We start from the raw sequence: 16,046 nt of genomic DNA, 5'->3' as shown, positions 1-16,046 counted from the left end.
AGGTACAATTTATCTCATAATGTTGCTGGCTGCAAAAACTGGACACTAATGTCATGTCTTAAGTGAAATTTGCACCTACCTGGACTTACTGTTATTTTTTAGCCTAAAAAAAAAAAAAATCACAATTTTGTAGGATCAAAATTGCAACCTTCAATTCTATTCAGAAATCTCTCTCTGTTTTCTAAAGATGAATATTTCTGTAAAGGTAAAAGCAGAGACCACATGCTGTTATGCTTGCTATTAACATTGGGTTTATTTTCCTGAGAGCAGTCACGAACTTTGAACACAGTATCACAGGACAGATGAATTACTGGTTTATCTGTATGATTTATTGATGGGTGTGTATCTGTCATTCAGCTAGGCACATTAACCGTTTCTGACCCTAATCCAAGGAATCTGGCACAGGGGAAATGGTTTATTGTCATACAACTGGAGTACTCCTAGCTGTTAAAGCCTAATTGCATAGGTCCCAGGCAAGGTGCTAAGCACTTCTCATGTTTTAAGTAGCCGGCCTGCAAATTGATGTTTTGCCATTGCTGTAACACTCCTAGAGTATGGAAAAGCATCTTTTCATTGCTCGTCCTATGAAATGGCTTTGATGTACCTTGGCTATTATAGCACAGATTGGTCAGTGATCCCAAGTGGAGGGCAAGCGGCTCCTTCGCATTCTGTGCTTTTCTGATACTAAATCCAGAATGTGTCTGCCTGTCTCAGGTTTGGGAGGAAGGGGAATGCGATGTGTGAAGCCACATCCAGCAATGGCATCCATGCAGAATTACTTTGTCAAGTTGTCAGTGTCTTTACAGTGCGCTGTGCATATTAAATGGTTTGCAGGTCTTGTGTCTGCGTGTCCCTGGGGCCTCTAGCTGTGGTTTTGCTGTGGCTATGCAGCCTAAGAGATGACTTTGCAGGTAGCAATAGTGTTTTTTCTTAGCATGAATATAATTGAAAACAACAACATGGGTTTACCAGTGTGAAAGGCCTTGCACAGGTGTACCTGTTTGTTTTTTTCCATAATAAAAGATACTAATTTTGTCCATAAGCCTACTCTTGCTTTGGAGCCCTTGGCATTTGTCTTCAAGTGGAGCTGATCATTATTTGCTTTACACTGGTTTTAGCACTGATTTTACATTTGCTGGTGGGCCTCAGCTGGGCATAAAGTCCATGCACTACTTCACGTGCCTCCTTGAGGGACTCAACCATAACACATCACCTGTGTAACACCAGCACCTGAAACTCAAGGGTGCCTCCGCAGTTTTCATTCACACCAAAATCTGAGCACGGACACGTCAAGCAAAGGCAACCAGCTGAGCACGTTCAAAGGGTACATGGAAGCCAGAGCAGAGAGTGTCGAGGACACAAAAGCTTCCTTCCTGCTTCAGAGCCGCACACCCCGTGTGGTGAAGGACGCATGCAGGCCCAGTTACGGAATGGGGGAAAAGCCCAGCGCCTATAAGACCCAAAGCGCGCCCAGCGTAAAGGGTCGATGCAGTCGAGGCTCGGCTTCTCCGCCGTGCGGGACGCCGGGAGCAGCGGCTCCTCCACCCCGCAGGCATGCGCGGGCGCGGCTGGCAGCGGCGGCACTTCCCGCACCCCGCCTGGCAAGCGCTGGTCGGGCCGCGCGGCAGCGCTGAGGCGCCGGGCGGGCGAGGCGGCCGCGGCGGCCGCATGCGCAGAGCCGGCGGCGGGCCCTGGTGGGGGCACGTGCGGCCGCGGCAGGAGCCGTCGGCGGGAGCCTGCGGTGCCGCCTCAGGTAGCGCCGGGCCGCGTCGGGAGCGGGTTGGGGTCGCGGCAGCCGTGCGTTAAAACGCGTTTTCAGCTAAAGAAACGGGCTTCTGTCCGGTGAGAGGAGAAGGGTGAGGGTCAACGTGGGGGGAGGCGGTAGGAGCCTAGTGAGTCCATGGTGTGCTGAGGAGGGTCACCGTGTGGGTGCGTGTTCCTCCGCGGCCCTCGGGGGGAACGCCGCTGCTCTCTAACTACAAATCCCTTGTCCTGTTTCAGAGTCCGTTGTTATGGACGGAGACAAGGAGCATGACAAAGGTACTGCGAGGTGGTGTTTAAAACAAACACATGAATAATCTTATATTGGAGAATAATGGACTTCGTTGTGTTTTTTTCTTTCCCTTCCCTGCAGTTGTGGAACATGTTGTGGGCACCCACGTTGAAGATGCAGTAACATTTTGGGCACAGGTGAATTCAAAGAACTGTTTGATTTTAACTGAGGTGTTTCATTGCCTCCTTCCTTCCCCTAGAAGTTTTTATGAAAGTGAGAGTAAGTGGTACCATTTCACATTGGAAAACACTTAATTTAGATTTCAGAATTTCTAGTGTTACTGTTCCCTTTTAAGCTGAAATAAGTTTTCTTCTGTGAAATGTCGAAAATAGTTTCCCATCCGTTTGAGTGGTTTTCATGGTTAGGGACAAAAATACAAATGTAGGGTTGAACTATCTGCTGTTGTCATTAGGATGTGGTAGGAGGCAGCTGAAGCCCTGCTGGGGGTATACAACCCCCTGTTCCAGCTGAGCATTCGGGACAGTTTCAATGAAGCCTGATGAGGGGGTGGCTCAGAGGTGCTAGGGCCTTTAAAGTTTGGTGTAGATGGGCGGGAGGGTGTTGGATGAGGGGAGTGAAGGAAAGGAAGAAACCCAAATCGATGTTTTTTATTAATGTGGGGGTGCAGCAGGGAGAGGGGGAAATCCAGAGTGAGTACCAAAGCTTGCCTTTCCTATTTGGGCTGCTGGCTAATTGGGGGGTGTGTGTTAGTCAACACTGTGTGCCTGTGAGCCAGCTGGTGGAGTAATGTTGCTTGTTATATCCCTAATAGAAACTTGGGGGGGTGTTCTGTTAATGGAATACCATATTCTAATAAAGGGATTTTTAGATGTTGTAGCCATAGGTTATTCTCCTTTAGGTTCTTACCCTAGCATTCTGAGACTTGATCACAGGGCTTTAATTTTGTGAAGTACAAAAGTTAGCAGTGTACTTTTAGTGTTAACAAAATGCTCAGTTGCACCGGTGGGTGTTTTCCTGCTCTGATTTGCATGTAGAATGTTGTTTAGTAAATGCTGCGTTACTGGAACTGACCCAGTTTTACAGTGTTCCAGATACTAAGTTGTAAGTGGAAAGAGACTGCTTGCTCTCACGCAAGCCAAAACCCAAGTCATGCGTGTAAGGAAAGAGCGGGCAAACCAAAACCCAAGTCATGCCTGTAAGGAATATGAGGGGTGTGCCAGAGCTGTTGTCTCCTTGTATTAAGGAGAGAAGGAAGAACACCAAATAGGGTACTAAAATCTGTGATGAAGGATTGATGAGTGAGATCTGTATACAGCACGCAGAACCTGGTAATTAAACTGTTAAAAGAACTCATTGCAGACTGTTTCTCTGAGGTACGTTACCTGCTCTGAACTGTTCCATTAATTTTTGGAAGAAAATGAGAGCAGGCTTACAAACACAACTTGAAATCATGAAGATGGAAATCTTAAGGTGGGGTATTACTTGTCTCAACAGCAGTGTAACTGTTTTGATTTAATTTTAGGCTGTTATGAGCCATCAGGCGTCTATTAAAAGTGACAGTTAATAACTCGTAACACTCTCTCTCACTCTTCTTAGAATGTCAGTAGATGTAATGACCTCTTGAAATTAAGTTGTGAGCTGGCAGATGCTTGTCCCAAGGCTAACGCAGTTTTTGGCAAACCTGATTTTGATAAGGTAAGTAGGTTGTGTATATGTGGAGTTTGTTTTTCACCTGGATCTAAAAGCTTTAATTCTGTGCCACCACTTCCTTAGGTATTGTCTTGATCTTTGATTATGGTGTGGGATACACTCTCTTAAGATTTCTTTAAGAACTGCTGGCTTTCCTAAAGAAAGAAAACACTTGTTAGTGCAGTTTAAATCTTTCTGCACTTCAGACTTCAGTTAAATTATGTGACCATAGTTTTGGGTTTTCTTTTCTTTAAAAATGGGGGGATAACACAAGACAATAATATACAGAATGCTGAATTCTCTTTTTTTGTCCAATATATGGGTTACCTTTAACAAGACAGCAGTGCTTTGGCAGAGAAGTGATTCTTTACTCCATCTCAAGCTCTGTGGAAGATCTTACAGTAACCCGTAATGTTAAATGTGTTGGACAAAGTGCTGTTAAAAAGGACACTTAATAGCAGTTCTATGACAAGCATACAAAGAGTGATGGTTTTCTGTGTGAAGTACTAATGGCTAAAGTAAGGGTTGCAAAGTAAGGTTTAAATAAAGTGATTTGTCTGGTGTGCGCAGGTAAATGACCTTCATTCCTCTTGGAAAGGAAGAAAACACACCAACAGCAAATGTGGCATGTTTGTGGTGTGACTGGCTTCTTCCTTTGTTGGGCTTGCTAAGCTGTCAGTGTCCATAAAATGTAGCCACACGTTAACAGAAAAGCCCCAGGAGTCTGCTGTGTAAAATGTTGGTGTTCTCTACTTGCGAAATTCTCTTTGAGCTATTGTTTTTGGAGAAGGCTCAGGGGAGACCTTAGAGCAGTCTTCTGATACCTAAATGGGGCCTACAAGAGAGCTGGAGAGGCCCTTTTTACAAGGGCATGTAGTGACAGAACAACAGGGAATGGTTTTAAACTGACAGAGGGAGACTGAGATTAGACATTAGGAAGAAACTCTTCTCTGTGAGGGTGGTGAGGTGCTGGCACAGGGTGCCCAGAGAAGTTGTGGCAGTGTTCAAGGCCAGGTTGGTTGAGGCTTGAAGCAGCCTGGTCTAGTGGAAGGTGTCCATGCCCATGGCAGGAGGGTTGGAACTGGATGAGCTTTAAGGTCCTTTTTAGCCCAAACCAGTCTGTGATTCTGTGATTGTTATAAAATATAGGATATCAAATGCATTACTTTGTTTTCATACTGCTGTTTGAATAATTACTGGAAAGTGTGGGAATAAGATTTGTAATGTATTGCAAATACCATTTTGAGGTATGGTTGTATTTTCAGAATGCTACTCATGATCTTTTTTCCCTAATTTCCAGATTTATGGTGGCTGTTTTTCTCAAGACAGATGTTGGTACAGGTGTATGGTACAGCAAGTGATCAGCGATGAAAAAGTAGGAACTGTTTTTTTTAAGACTTCAATCATGTATCAGTTCTACCTGCAGGATGATAGCAATAAGTGCAGCCCCTTCTCTTTTTGAAACTTGCTGCATGAATGTATATACAAACAGTGAATACAGGGGACACAAATTCACGTGAGGTGTAGTTTTGACAAATACTGATAAAAAGACTGGCAAAACATGATATACTTGCAAAGGGCTGTTTGTATCTCCTGATAAGGAGGTTCATGAGTGGTAGTTAAGCAATCTAATTTAATTTCAAAACTTCTGAGTGGTGAGAATGGCAGCCTTCTTGTGACTTAGCACTGATAACCTGAAAGAGTTGTTAATCAGCATTAGGTGACTGATACAGAAGGCTAGTAGTTCTTATTTAAAAATTATGATATCTGGACAGGCTGATTGGCTTGGAAACTTTAGATTAGACATCTGTCCGCTGAAGAAAGTCTTCTATAATGCTTCTATAATTTGACTTGATTCCTTCCTCTGAAGGCTTAGCATGAAAGATTCTGATCTCTGCAACATTCATACAAGTTAAAATGTGTATGCTCCCATAGTTGTTAGTGCATATTTCTGTAGGACATTTGTGTAACCTCTGCTGCTTTGTATTTTGGGTTATTGTTGCAGTGTCAGGTATTGTACATAGACTATGGAAATTCTGAGGTTCTGAATAGATCAGACATAGTGGAAATTCCACTCGACTTGCAGTGTCCGAGCATTGCCAAGAAGTACAGGCTGCAGGGACTGCAGATACCAGCTGATCAAAATGTAAACATGTTTGATGAGGTGAGTAACAGATTTTGAAGAATGTAGATGATAGGTCTGTAACAGATGCTGCCAGATACCAGCACAGTGTGACCAGAGGAGTCTTCTAAAAGCTGAATGTTTAATTGTGAAGGCAGGGCATGCTGGGAAGGATGGTCTTGACCTGTTGCCCTGAACATACTCTAGAAACTAAAATAGTTTCATCAAAAAATGTTTCAAGTTGTGCTGGAGGGTGATTTTTTAGAGTACGTTTGTGCCATCTTCAGAGCCTCATGTCTATTTCTGACTAACCTGAGTTCTTTCTGGTGCTGAGGAAACAAAGTACCTCTGTTCCTTTCCCTTCAGAGGCAGAAATACTTCCATTGGTCACAGAACCTGTGCCAAATTCGCTTGCATCTGTGAGCTGCTAGAATGCTGTGATGTATCCCAATTTCTAAATGAGTAGTTTCAGTAAGGCAGATACACATAATATTTATTTTGTTGCTATATTCAGTTTCAACTTCTGGACTATTTATTACAAGGCTGTTAAACAGTGTAGTAATTCAATTATTTTCATATTATTTTGTATTGTACTGTTCCATAGTTGGTTTAGTATCTTCTATAAGAATTGGATAACGCGATTGCCAACTTCTGTTGAGGGTTGATGGGACTTTGGACTTGTGTCATGTATGAATCTGAATTCTTCAAAGCTGAACATTGAGGGAGAGCTATTGGTGTTCAAGTTCTGTCTGGAATTGACAGTGACTAGATGAGGTACAGCATTGTTTCAGAGTAAATGTGCTAAACATAAGCTTTGCCTGTGCAGCTCTTTGGGTTTTGATCTTAAACTCATCTTTGTCTAAGAATTGCTGGTTTCAGATGGAAGTATGCAAAATGTCCAGTACACACCTTCATTGTCTTTTATTTTACAGGGGAAGAAGTTCTTGAGCAGCCTAGTTTTTGAAAAAGAAGTAAAAATACATCAAAAAGCCAAGCTCGAAGATGGTGCCATCATTGCCCAGGCAGAACATGAAAACATAAATATTGGAGAAGAGGTGGCCAAGGCAGGGTTTGCTCAAAGATGCACATCTCCAGGGTACACTAAAGAGGCAGAAGAGAAAAAAGCAGATGTCATACAAATGCAGAATCGGAAGATGAAGGTTTCGGTTCCGCTGTGGTTAAACAGGTCGGATCACACAATGCACAGCTCCTCAAGAGGGCGTGTTGAGCAAAGACCTGCCGGCACCAGGAACTGGAATTTTCCTGTAAACCGAATGTCTTCCCCAAAGTAAGACAGTGAGATGTCATAGAAGACTTTGTATGAGTGACCTGATCAGATTAGTTGCTGGGTGGTTATATGGGTGGGGGTGTGTGTGTATCTAAAATACAAGGTTTAATTTCTGTCTTTCCAGCATCAGGTAATAGTGGTACTCAATGAAAGGCTGTATATGAGTGTGTGTGTGCGTGTGCACACTGTGGTGATGGGAATTAGGACATGGATCTGTCAGAAACTGTTCATTAGTGTTGTTACTGGTTGGATAGCTTGTTCCTCATTTATTTTGCAGAAACTGACTATTTGTATGTATCTTAATGCAAGATTTTGAAAAAGAAGGAAGGAGTGGCAGTGAGTAAGCAGAGATGACACTGGAAAGCTTAGTTGGAAGTGAAGGTTGTAGGACATGAGGCCTCTAGCAGGTTTTTGCAGCGATAGGCAATGGAGTAGTGTTTGGTTTAGCATCTGTGTAATTTCCATATGCTTGTCCTTGAGGGTTTTTGTAGCTCCCCCCTATTTACTTACGTCTATTAAAATATTGGTGTATAAACAAATGTGGAATGCAAAAGTACACTTGCTGAGCAGACAGATGTATTTTGGTGATTTGTGTAGGAATGTAACAGTGTGTGCTTACAAGAAATAAAGCCAGCTATCACAGTTTGAAGTCAGCTTTAGCGGATAGCGGTTTCTCTGCACCTTGTAATTACATTGACAAGAGGTGGTGGTAAGTTGGCAGTTACAGTTGTTGTCAGAAATCTTTTTAAAGAGACTTGTCCTACAGTTGCTAGCATTGCCATGGCAACAGGCTGCTGAGAGAAATGTTTGTGGGTGGGAAAGATGGTACTTGGCGTTCAGAAAGTTGAGAGGGTGTAAGAAGTAATGTTCTCCAAAAAAACTTGTTTAGAATACGCTAGCGTTCCTTAATTTGAGCTTCTGGAACATGTTAATGAACCACCTGAGGGCATGTCCTTCCACATCCCAGCGTGGTATCCAAATCTGGTATGCAATTAGATCATTCGCAGTGATACAGTTTAGTGGTGGTCTTGGCAGTCCTGGGATTTTTGAGCCTAGCTAGTTCTATGATTAAGGCAAGTCCATATGAAATGAGGTGCCCTTCAGAAGAGTCTGAATTTATAGTAAAGTGCCTCAACCTGAGTTTGCTGTGCTATAGCCTGTTTGCAGTTACAGGGAGACGCTGAATCTGATTTTTAAAAAGAAATAGCATCCCTTTGCCCCCTCCTTTGCCCCACACAGTGCTGAGATTCTTCTGTGTACAAGGCTGTCCTGGCCAGCCTGAATAGCTGGATTCTCAATTCCATTTCTGTATATTCTTGTGTCCTTTAAATTTTGCACATACGGGCATTTTTGGGTTGGCATGGCAGTGAGGGAAATGGAGAAATAAAGCAGGTAGGATGCTACCAGAGCTATGCAGGTGATGATGATGAAGTTGATGGGGGGTCTGGTGGAGCTTTGGTACTGTGCAGTACTGTCACAGTACGTGGACACAGATGGCAGCACATTGCTCTTTGTTATACTTTTAGGGCGTAGATTCAGACCACTAGTATTAAAGTTCTTTGGCTTATAGAAGATTTGAATTACAATTGACCTTGACTTTTCTGGGTATGCTGTATCACAGTATGTTAGAGATTGGATGGGACCTCAAAAGATCATCTAGTCCAATCCCCCTGCCGGAGCAGGAACACCTAGATAAGGTTACACAGGAACATGTCCAGGCGGGTTTTGAATGTCTCCAGAGAGGGAGACTCCACAACCTCCCTGGGCAGCCTGTTCCAGTGTTCTGTCACCCTCACTGAGAAGAAGTTTCTTCTCAAGTTTAAGTGGAACCTCTTGTGTTCCAGTTTGTACCCATTGCCCCTTGTCCTATCATTGTTTGCCACTGAGAAGAGCCTGGCTCCATCCTCGTGACACTCCCCCTTTATATATTTATATACACTAATAAGGTCACCCCTCAATCTCCTCCAGACTGTAGAGACCCAGCTCCCTCAGTCTTACCTCATAAGGGAGATGCTCCACTCCCTTAATCATCTTAGTTGCCCTGCGCTGGACTCTCTCCAGCAGGTCCCTGTCCTTCTTAAACTGAGGAGCGCAGAACTGGACACAATATTCCAGATGAGGTCTCACCAGGGCAGAGTAGAGGGGAAGGAGGAAATGGTGTGTGGTGTCCTAAGATGGTTCTTGTGGATGGGAAAGACTTGAGTTAGTGACTGTGATGATTATGTATAGAGTTGTCTTCAGATTACATATATTTTTCCTCTGTGTTACGTAACAGTCTTTGTAAATAATGGCATTGAGGGGGATACAAATTCTGAAGAAGTAAAGCATGATTGTGTAGGTGCTTCTGTAGTCTTTTTGATGTGTTCTGTGGTCGTTACTGAAATTACAACAGCAAGAATGAATGAGCACATTGTGGGTTTCTTTGTTTTCTTTATTTTACTTATTTAATTCCTCTTAATTCATTTTTAAAAGGGAAAAGGTGCTAGGTTTCACCTCAGTGCCAGACACCAGCTTGGCACAAGTAAGACCAGATCAGAAGCTGCCCGAAGAGAACGAAGTTCTGAGAAGGGAGAATCTGGATCTCTTGCGGAGGCAGAAGGATCTAGAACTGAAGGTTCAACAGCTGAAATGTGAGCTTCAGGTATGTGGAAGTGTGAAGAGGATGCTCCTCTCCTAGTTGCAAGTGTTCTTGACAATGCTTCTGTCTTACGGTTTCATTATACTGCAGTTCAGCTGGGCACTCTTGTTTGGAATGCAAGAGGATTAAACTGGTTGAGTGAAGACTTGCCCTGGTGCAGGGAGGAGAGGCTGTCAGTGTGTGTTAGCATGTGTTTTGCAGTCCAGGCTGGACCCTCGCTCCCCTTGGTGCATGTACTGGTTTGTTCCTGTGCTTGATGCAAGTGCTGCTTTGGATGTAGGTGTTCAGTTTAAACATGGAGTTTTGTGATTAAAATCTTGTTTGTATGTATGGATGTAATCCTTGCCAGCTTTTCATTAGAAGGGAAAAACAGCTTTTTGTGTGTTGGGCTGGAAATTCCTAAGCATCACAGAATCACAGCAGCTGTGGAATCCTAGACCTGGAAGTATTTCCTTAATTGCTCTGTGACAGAGAATATGTTTATATTTCTTTTCAGGTGAATTTCCTAGCACTATCTGAGAAGCACAGTCCTTGGTAATAGTTACTGTTAGACTTACAAATGTTGTGAATGGTTTTAAATGTGATAAACAGCAGTAATAAGAAGAGATTGTGTGAAAGGTGTTATGTTTGCATGAATTCAGAAAAAATGTGCAAACTCTGATCCTTACAGAGGTGAAAGGAAAATCTGCCATTGTGTAAATCCCTTTGACCCCCCCTTCCCCCAGACCTGAACTTGCACACAGCTGTTTCCTTTTTCTTTCTTGTGGAATAAAACTATTTACAACCAGCTTTGCTACTTGATTACCTCTACCTAGGACACCTCTGTTTCTACATATGCTAACCTGTCGTTGCACAGATTCTCCATCCACTGAAGATACGATGTTTATGCACTTTAACAAGGAACAGAATACATGTCTGTTTTTTAAAAGAATCTAAGAAAATATACTTAAATGAAAGGATATGTAGTGAGTCTGAAAGGCTAACAGCATGTAAAGACTGTTTCATTACTTTAATAGGAGTTTATAAAAAGATCTCTGTGGTATGAGAGCAAAAGCTTTTACCTTTAGGTTGACCCTTCGCCCCTTAAGGAATATAGCCTGATGTGGGTCAGAAATATTCCTTATTTTGTCTTAAGAATATTCCTTGTAGGAAGGTCAGGATGGTTGTACATACAGCATTGTAGAGCAGCAGTACTTGTTCTGCTGCTCCACTTTGATGCTTGGTAGTGATGGCAATAAGGAGATTACCGAGGTCCTGGATTTGATTTCCTCCAATTAATGGGGAGGAATTTTTCAGCGAGGGAAGAAAAAATTCCATGTTACCTGAAGACTTGCTAGCAAATGGGGGGTAATTGAGGAAACGTGCTTGAGCACATCACTACTGAAATGAGATAAAAGAAACCAACCATTAACCTTTAAGTAGCTATTAATACAAAATTATTCTCATTGGTTTTCATGTCCTTCTAGGCATTTTGTTAGCATTTTGAAGAGGGCCAGTTCTGCATGTGTGCGTGCTTGCATTTAGGTGTTTAGTTTTCAAAAGTCTAAATTGTGATCTCCATGTTAGTACCTCTGACTGACTGTTTTGACTGTTGGTCTGTTTTTACCTCTCTTTGTTGAAACATTGCTCCCCAAATGGTAAATAATTCAGAAAGAAAAGGAACTGTCTAGGAAAACTACTGAAAGTTTTGAGAAGACCCTGCATACTTACATAGGAACAAAAATGAGAAGCTTGGCTGCTAAGGTGAAGGCACTGAAAGAAGTTAGGTATGTTGTTTTGTTTCTGTTTTCCGCCTTCCCCCTGCCCCCCCATACTATTTCTCATTGCCCTGCTAATCTCTTGAAATAATTCATTTCATTTGTTAATTTTCTAAGAAAAATGTAGTGTTTTCTGCAGAGGGCTGTATTTCCCAGAAGCCAGGCTGAATACTGAGCTTTTTGGAAGCTCACACTGGAATTTGTGTTGCCTGCTTCTCAGTGTTTATCAGATGACTTTGGTTCACTTCTGCTCCTTTACCGTAGCTATTTCAAGAAAAGCTTTCAATTCCCTCTTCAGGGAAGATGCTAATTAGTAAATGCTGCTAGGTGTTAAAAGTAACTGTGTAGTCAGAGTTCCTTGTGTGTCTGTATTGCTGGGAGAGGTGTATCTCTGAGTAGCACAGCTTATCCTTCCAGGTTTAAAAGAAGAGACAAAACTGCAGTGAGACAAAGACTTGAAATAGAAATAACCATCGGATCCTTTAAGAAGAAATGTAGTATGTTGGTATATGTGTGCATGGAAGATGAATAGGACAAAAGGGAAATTAAGAGCAGGAGGGAATTTCCATTTAAAGCCTCGTCAGTTTTGAAGTATAAAGAATGTGTTCTTGGTCCTTCCTCCTTCCTGGATAAAAATAGATTCAACAGCTAAATGAGAGAAATTGCTGCTGCTACCTTTTGAAAGAAATTGAGTTACTAACATTGCAAAATGTTGTTACCTCCTTAAAAACTTAGGCATGCAAATAAGAGCTGTCATTTTGGGGAGAAGCTCTTGGAAGCCATAAAGGTGGTTACAGAAGGATGTCTCACTGTTCCATGTTCTTTGGAAGAACTGAAGAAGATTTGGACAGAGTATGACTTGGCTCAAGAGAGGATTCAGTTATGCACAAATATGGTAGGTTAGAATTATTCTTTTCTCAAGAGCTGAAATTTAACAGCTACTGACATGGTATTTTAGTCTTGTAAGTGCAGCTAGATAGCTGTGCAGCTGCAGTATCTGTCTTCAAAGCCTTTTGTTAAAGCAGCTTGCAGCTCCTTAGTATAGGCTTCCCTGGTATGGGAGGGATAGAGAGCTCAGTGTGCAAATGCGGTTGTGTTGAAGGATGGTCTTATACAGGGGAAAACTGCCATCTAGTGTAACTTCTCTGTAAGCACAGATCTGAAAAGCCTGCCTGGGTGTGCAGGCATAGCTGCGTTGGTAAGGATGGTTACCTACCACATCTCTCGTGCGGTGATGCTGTTTTAGGAACAGAAGGGTTTCCTGATCTGTTGCAGGCATTGTGCAAAGGCAGGGAAGGGATGGTAGTTGTGTGTCTCGGAGAATTAAAGCAATGTGTTGTGACTATTTTCAGGTATCACAGTATGTATAACCTAAAACATTTTAAACATGTTTGCTGAAGCTGTATTGCTGTATTGCACTTTACTGATTTTGAAAGGTTTTGGCAAGTCAGTTAGGTACCTTGGCTGATATGAATGTGGGGTTTCACGAGCAGAACTAATCCTGCCAGTCACCCAAGAGAAACTTCCTTTTTGTTTGTAGAAAATTACTTTGGGTTAATGATCTTACTGTAGATAATGAATAGGGATTTTACAGGTCACCTGGCCTTCCTGCTGAAAGGCAAGGGGAAAAAATGGTACAAGGATTTTTTTAAATAATAATAATAATAATAATTATTATAAAGAATTTTTCTCCAGCAATAAATCTTCTGCAGTCTGACTTTGTGGAAAATACAAATTCTCATTTGTGTGATACAGTCAAAAACTGCAGCACAAATAGGACATTTCAAGTTTGCAGTGGCTGTTAGGACTTCTACTGTGATCAACAGTCGTGCAGAAACTGTGTCTTTAGTTGTCTGATAATGTCGTATCTTTATGCTTTAAAGGATGCTGTTTTTATGCAATGTGGTCATGTCATAGAATCATAGAATAGTTAGGGTTGGAAAAGACCTTAAAATCATGTAGTTCCAACCCTTCTGCCACAGGAGGTTAAAACCAAACTTTGCCTTTTTACCCATCCCAAGTCAGGTGTGTATTGTGCTATTCAGACTTTGCAACGAATAATGTTTTTTCATATTACTTTCCACATTGTGTATGTGGCATTTGGGTGTGAGTTGCTGATGTGTTTTTCCTTCTGTATAGGATGAAAGAGATGAATTGATCAGCAAGAGAGATGTGGTGCAGCAGAACTTGTATTCAGCAGTGAAAGAATTAATTTTGGAAGTGGATCAACTGCCCCTTTCTGAGCGCTCAAGAACGTTACAGGTAAGGAGGCTGCCCTTATCAGTGTTGGTTCTGAAAGGCTGAGAGCCTGTGGAGGGTGCTTCTTAAATGTTAAACGTTTTATAGCTGGAGACCTTGACAGCAGCAGGTGAAGCTTTAGATGACACTTCCAAGTTGTACATCTGACACCTACAATGGAAAAGTCAATGCAGTTACCCTGCGAATTATGGCAGTGGGTTTTGTGGTTTGATTATATGCTTTCCTAAGCCCTCTTGTTAAGGTGGCTGTGTAGTTTGGAGTGGTGCAGCAAAGTATAAAAAGTTTAAACCCCTTTTTCCATGCGAAAGTTAAGCTCTACAGAAGCACATGTTTATGTCAAGAATCTCTGTCCCTCTCAGCAAAGCCAACAACAGAAGGTGGGGAAGTAGATGGGGAAATAGACTCTGTAGAGGCAGTAAGAACATTTGAAGAGGACTTCACCAACTGAAATATTACTAAGCTGGTGTTACTGGCCTTTGCTACTAGAAATAATTTCTTTTCTTGTTAACTTGAAAAATCACCAAGGTTACAGGCTGTGCATAAGTTAGAGTAAGGTTGGAACAGCATTAATAAATGGAAGCATTCAAATTTTCATGGAATTACTTCATTTCTAACGGAATTATTTTTCAGTGTCATTCAGAAATAAGTTTTAATATTTTTTGGTCCTAGTCTGATGTACAGATTGGTGTTTAATTGCAAAAGAAACTGAAAGGGTAAGGATTTCATGTCATTTCATGGAAAGTTGTGGTGTGATGTTTGTGTTGTTCTGTTTTGTGGTGGGTTTGGTTTTGGGTTTTTTTTTTTTTGGTGTGTGTTATGCTGTGCTAATCCACTAGGTGGTAGGCATTAAGCATCTTCTAGATAATTGCACTGCAGTGAAATTGTAACAGTGCTTTGAAAATACTTGAAGTGGTACTGAGGTGCTGCTGGGTGTGTTAAGTGAATTTTGGTCTTTAGATTAACTGTGTTGATGATCCTGTCCCTTCTACTGGGGAAACTATTTTGATCTTCTAGATCCTAAGTAAGGAAACAGAAATATTTACAAAATATCAGTGAGAACCTTGGTTGCAATTTTACAGAGTTGAAGGGGTCATACTGTGCTGTCCTAGAGAAATGAGTGTTTTTCCAGTGTCTTTCAGAAGAACAGGAGCTTGGGGGCTGATGCTTCTCTCACTGAGGCTGCATATTGCAAACCTCTCTTCTGCATCACACATCTCTTCTGGCTTGTTTTATGCCTTCTGATGACAATTGTTGTTGGCCTAAAATGCAGACAAATTCAAACAGCTTCAGCCACAGCTGGGTCTAACTGGCTAGGATGGAAATAAGAGTTGGTGAGCTCCATGTTGCCTGAGTGATAATGCATTGATTAAGAGGAAAGCCAAGAGCATGGGCATACACATAAGTTATTCTAAAGCAAGCTAGAGTGGGAGCTGAGCAGTTATCAGCTCTCCTGTGTAAGCATGGTTTTTGCCCCATTGGTAGTATGTAGTAGCTTGTTCTGTTCCCTTTGAATTACCACTCTTAGAGGCTGGGACAGGTGCATGCCACTGAGCCATCTTTGTATAGTAACTTGTGAAGTTGGTAATGTTTTAGGGAAGTGTGTTATAATATGAAAATGTAAGGGTGAAGAAATAGGACATAACTTACAGGATTCTTTGAGGGCAGCCTGATGGAATGTGTGCAGATACTGTACTGGTGTGACTGGTGCTATTGTTTTTGTAAACTCGGTGTGATAGTAGATATGAAACTTACTGAGCACTTTTCTCAGCTGTATTACCCCCTTTGGGTTGCTGTTAAATGGGATGATTTTTTTTCTGCCTCCTTCGGGCTCTTCACTTTGAACCTGGCTTCTACTTTGCTGTGTCATTTTCTAACCATGTGTATCCTGGTGTATTAAGTTCCAGGTGTTCAAAACAAGAATGTGAGAAAAATGTTGTGCACCTGAATAACTTCAACAGCCTCCATAAATTTAGCACTAAACCTCCGTCTTGTATTTGTTTATAGACAAGCATATTTGTTCAAAGCTCATATCACTTGGCTGAGTTGGAAATTGCAGTTTTAAGCAATTGTACTGAATGAATGCTGTTCTTTGTAGCAGCTATTGTAATGAAGGTGCTTTTATAATTCTTACAAAGTACTGTTTGCTGGTGTGGTGGTTTTCTTTTGTTTGTTTTGGAGTTTTTATGTGTGTGTCAATGTATTTAGTTATAATGTGAAGAAAATCTTAGGCTTTTGTATCTAATCCGAACTTTTGCTGCAAACTTTGGTGTGTAGAGATG

The 16,046-nt window shown here is 41.8% G+C and overlaps 1 protein-coding gene across 1 annotated transcript in view; it reads left to right on the top strand.

Moving 5' to 3' along the window:
• The first annotated feature begins 1,656 nt into the window (after window positions 1-1,656).
• The window catches only part of STK31 (serine/threonine kinase 31), a 35,483-nt gene continuing 21,093 nt past the window's right edge, over window positions 1,657-16,046 (top strand). Inside the window, exons 1-11 of the mRNA XM_061370315.1 lie at window positions 1,657-1,753; window positions 2,002-2,040; window positions 2,135-2,190; window positions 3,611-3,709; window positions 5,004-5,078; window positions 5,709-5,867; window positions 6,758-7,113; window positions 9,586-9,754; window positions 11,402-11,517; window positions 12,244-12,403; window positions 13,648-13,770. Coding sequence (XP_061226299.1) covers window positions 1,669-1,753; window positions 2,002-2,040; window positions 2,135-2,190; window positions 3,611-3,709; window positions 5,004-5,078; window positions 5,709-5,867; window positions 6,758-7,113; window positions 9,586-9,754; window positions 11,402-11,517; window positions 12,244-12,403; window positions 13,648-13,770 — 1,437 coding nt within the window. The 5' untranslated portion in view covers window positions 1,657-1,668. The remainder of the gene's footprint in view (window positions 1,754-2,001; window positions 2,041-2,134; window positions 2,191-3,610; window positions 3,710-5,003; window positions 5,079-5,708; window positions 5,868-6,757; window positions 7,114-9,585; window positions 9,755-11,401; window positions 11,518-12,243; window positions 12,404-13,647; window positions 13,771-16,046) is intronic.

Source organism: Neopsephotus bourkii, unplaced genomic scaffold (assembly GCF_033783945.1).
Source record: "Neopsephotus bourkii isolate Nb327-2 ecotype Australia unplaced genomic scaffold, CSIRO-AGI_Nbou_v1 NB_1539, whole genome shotgun sequence".
Lineage (NCBI taxonomy): Eukaryota > Metazoa > Chordata > Aves > Psittaciformes > Psittacidae > Neopsephotus > Neopsephotus bourkii.
This window is presented reverse-complemented; position numbering and strand designations above follow the sequence as displayed.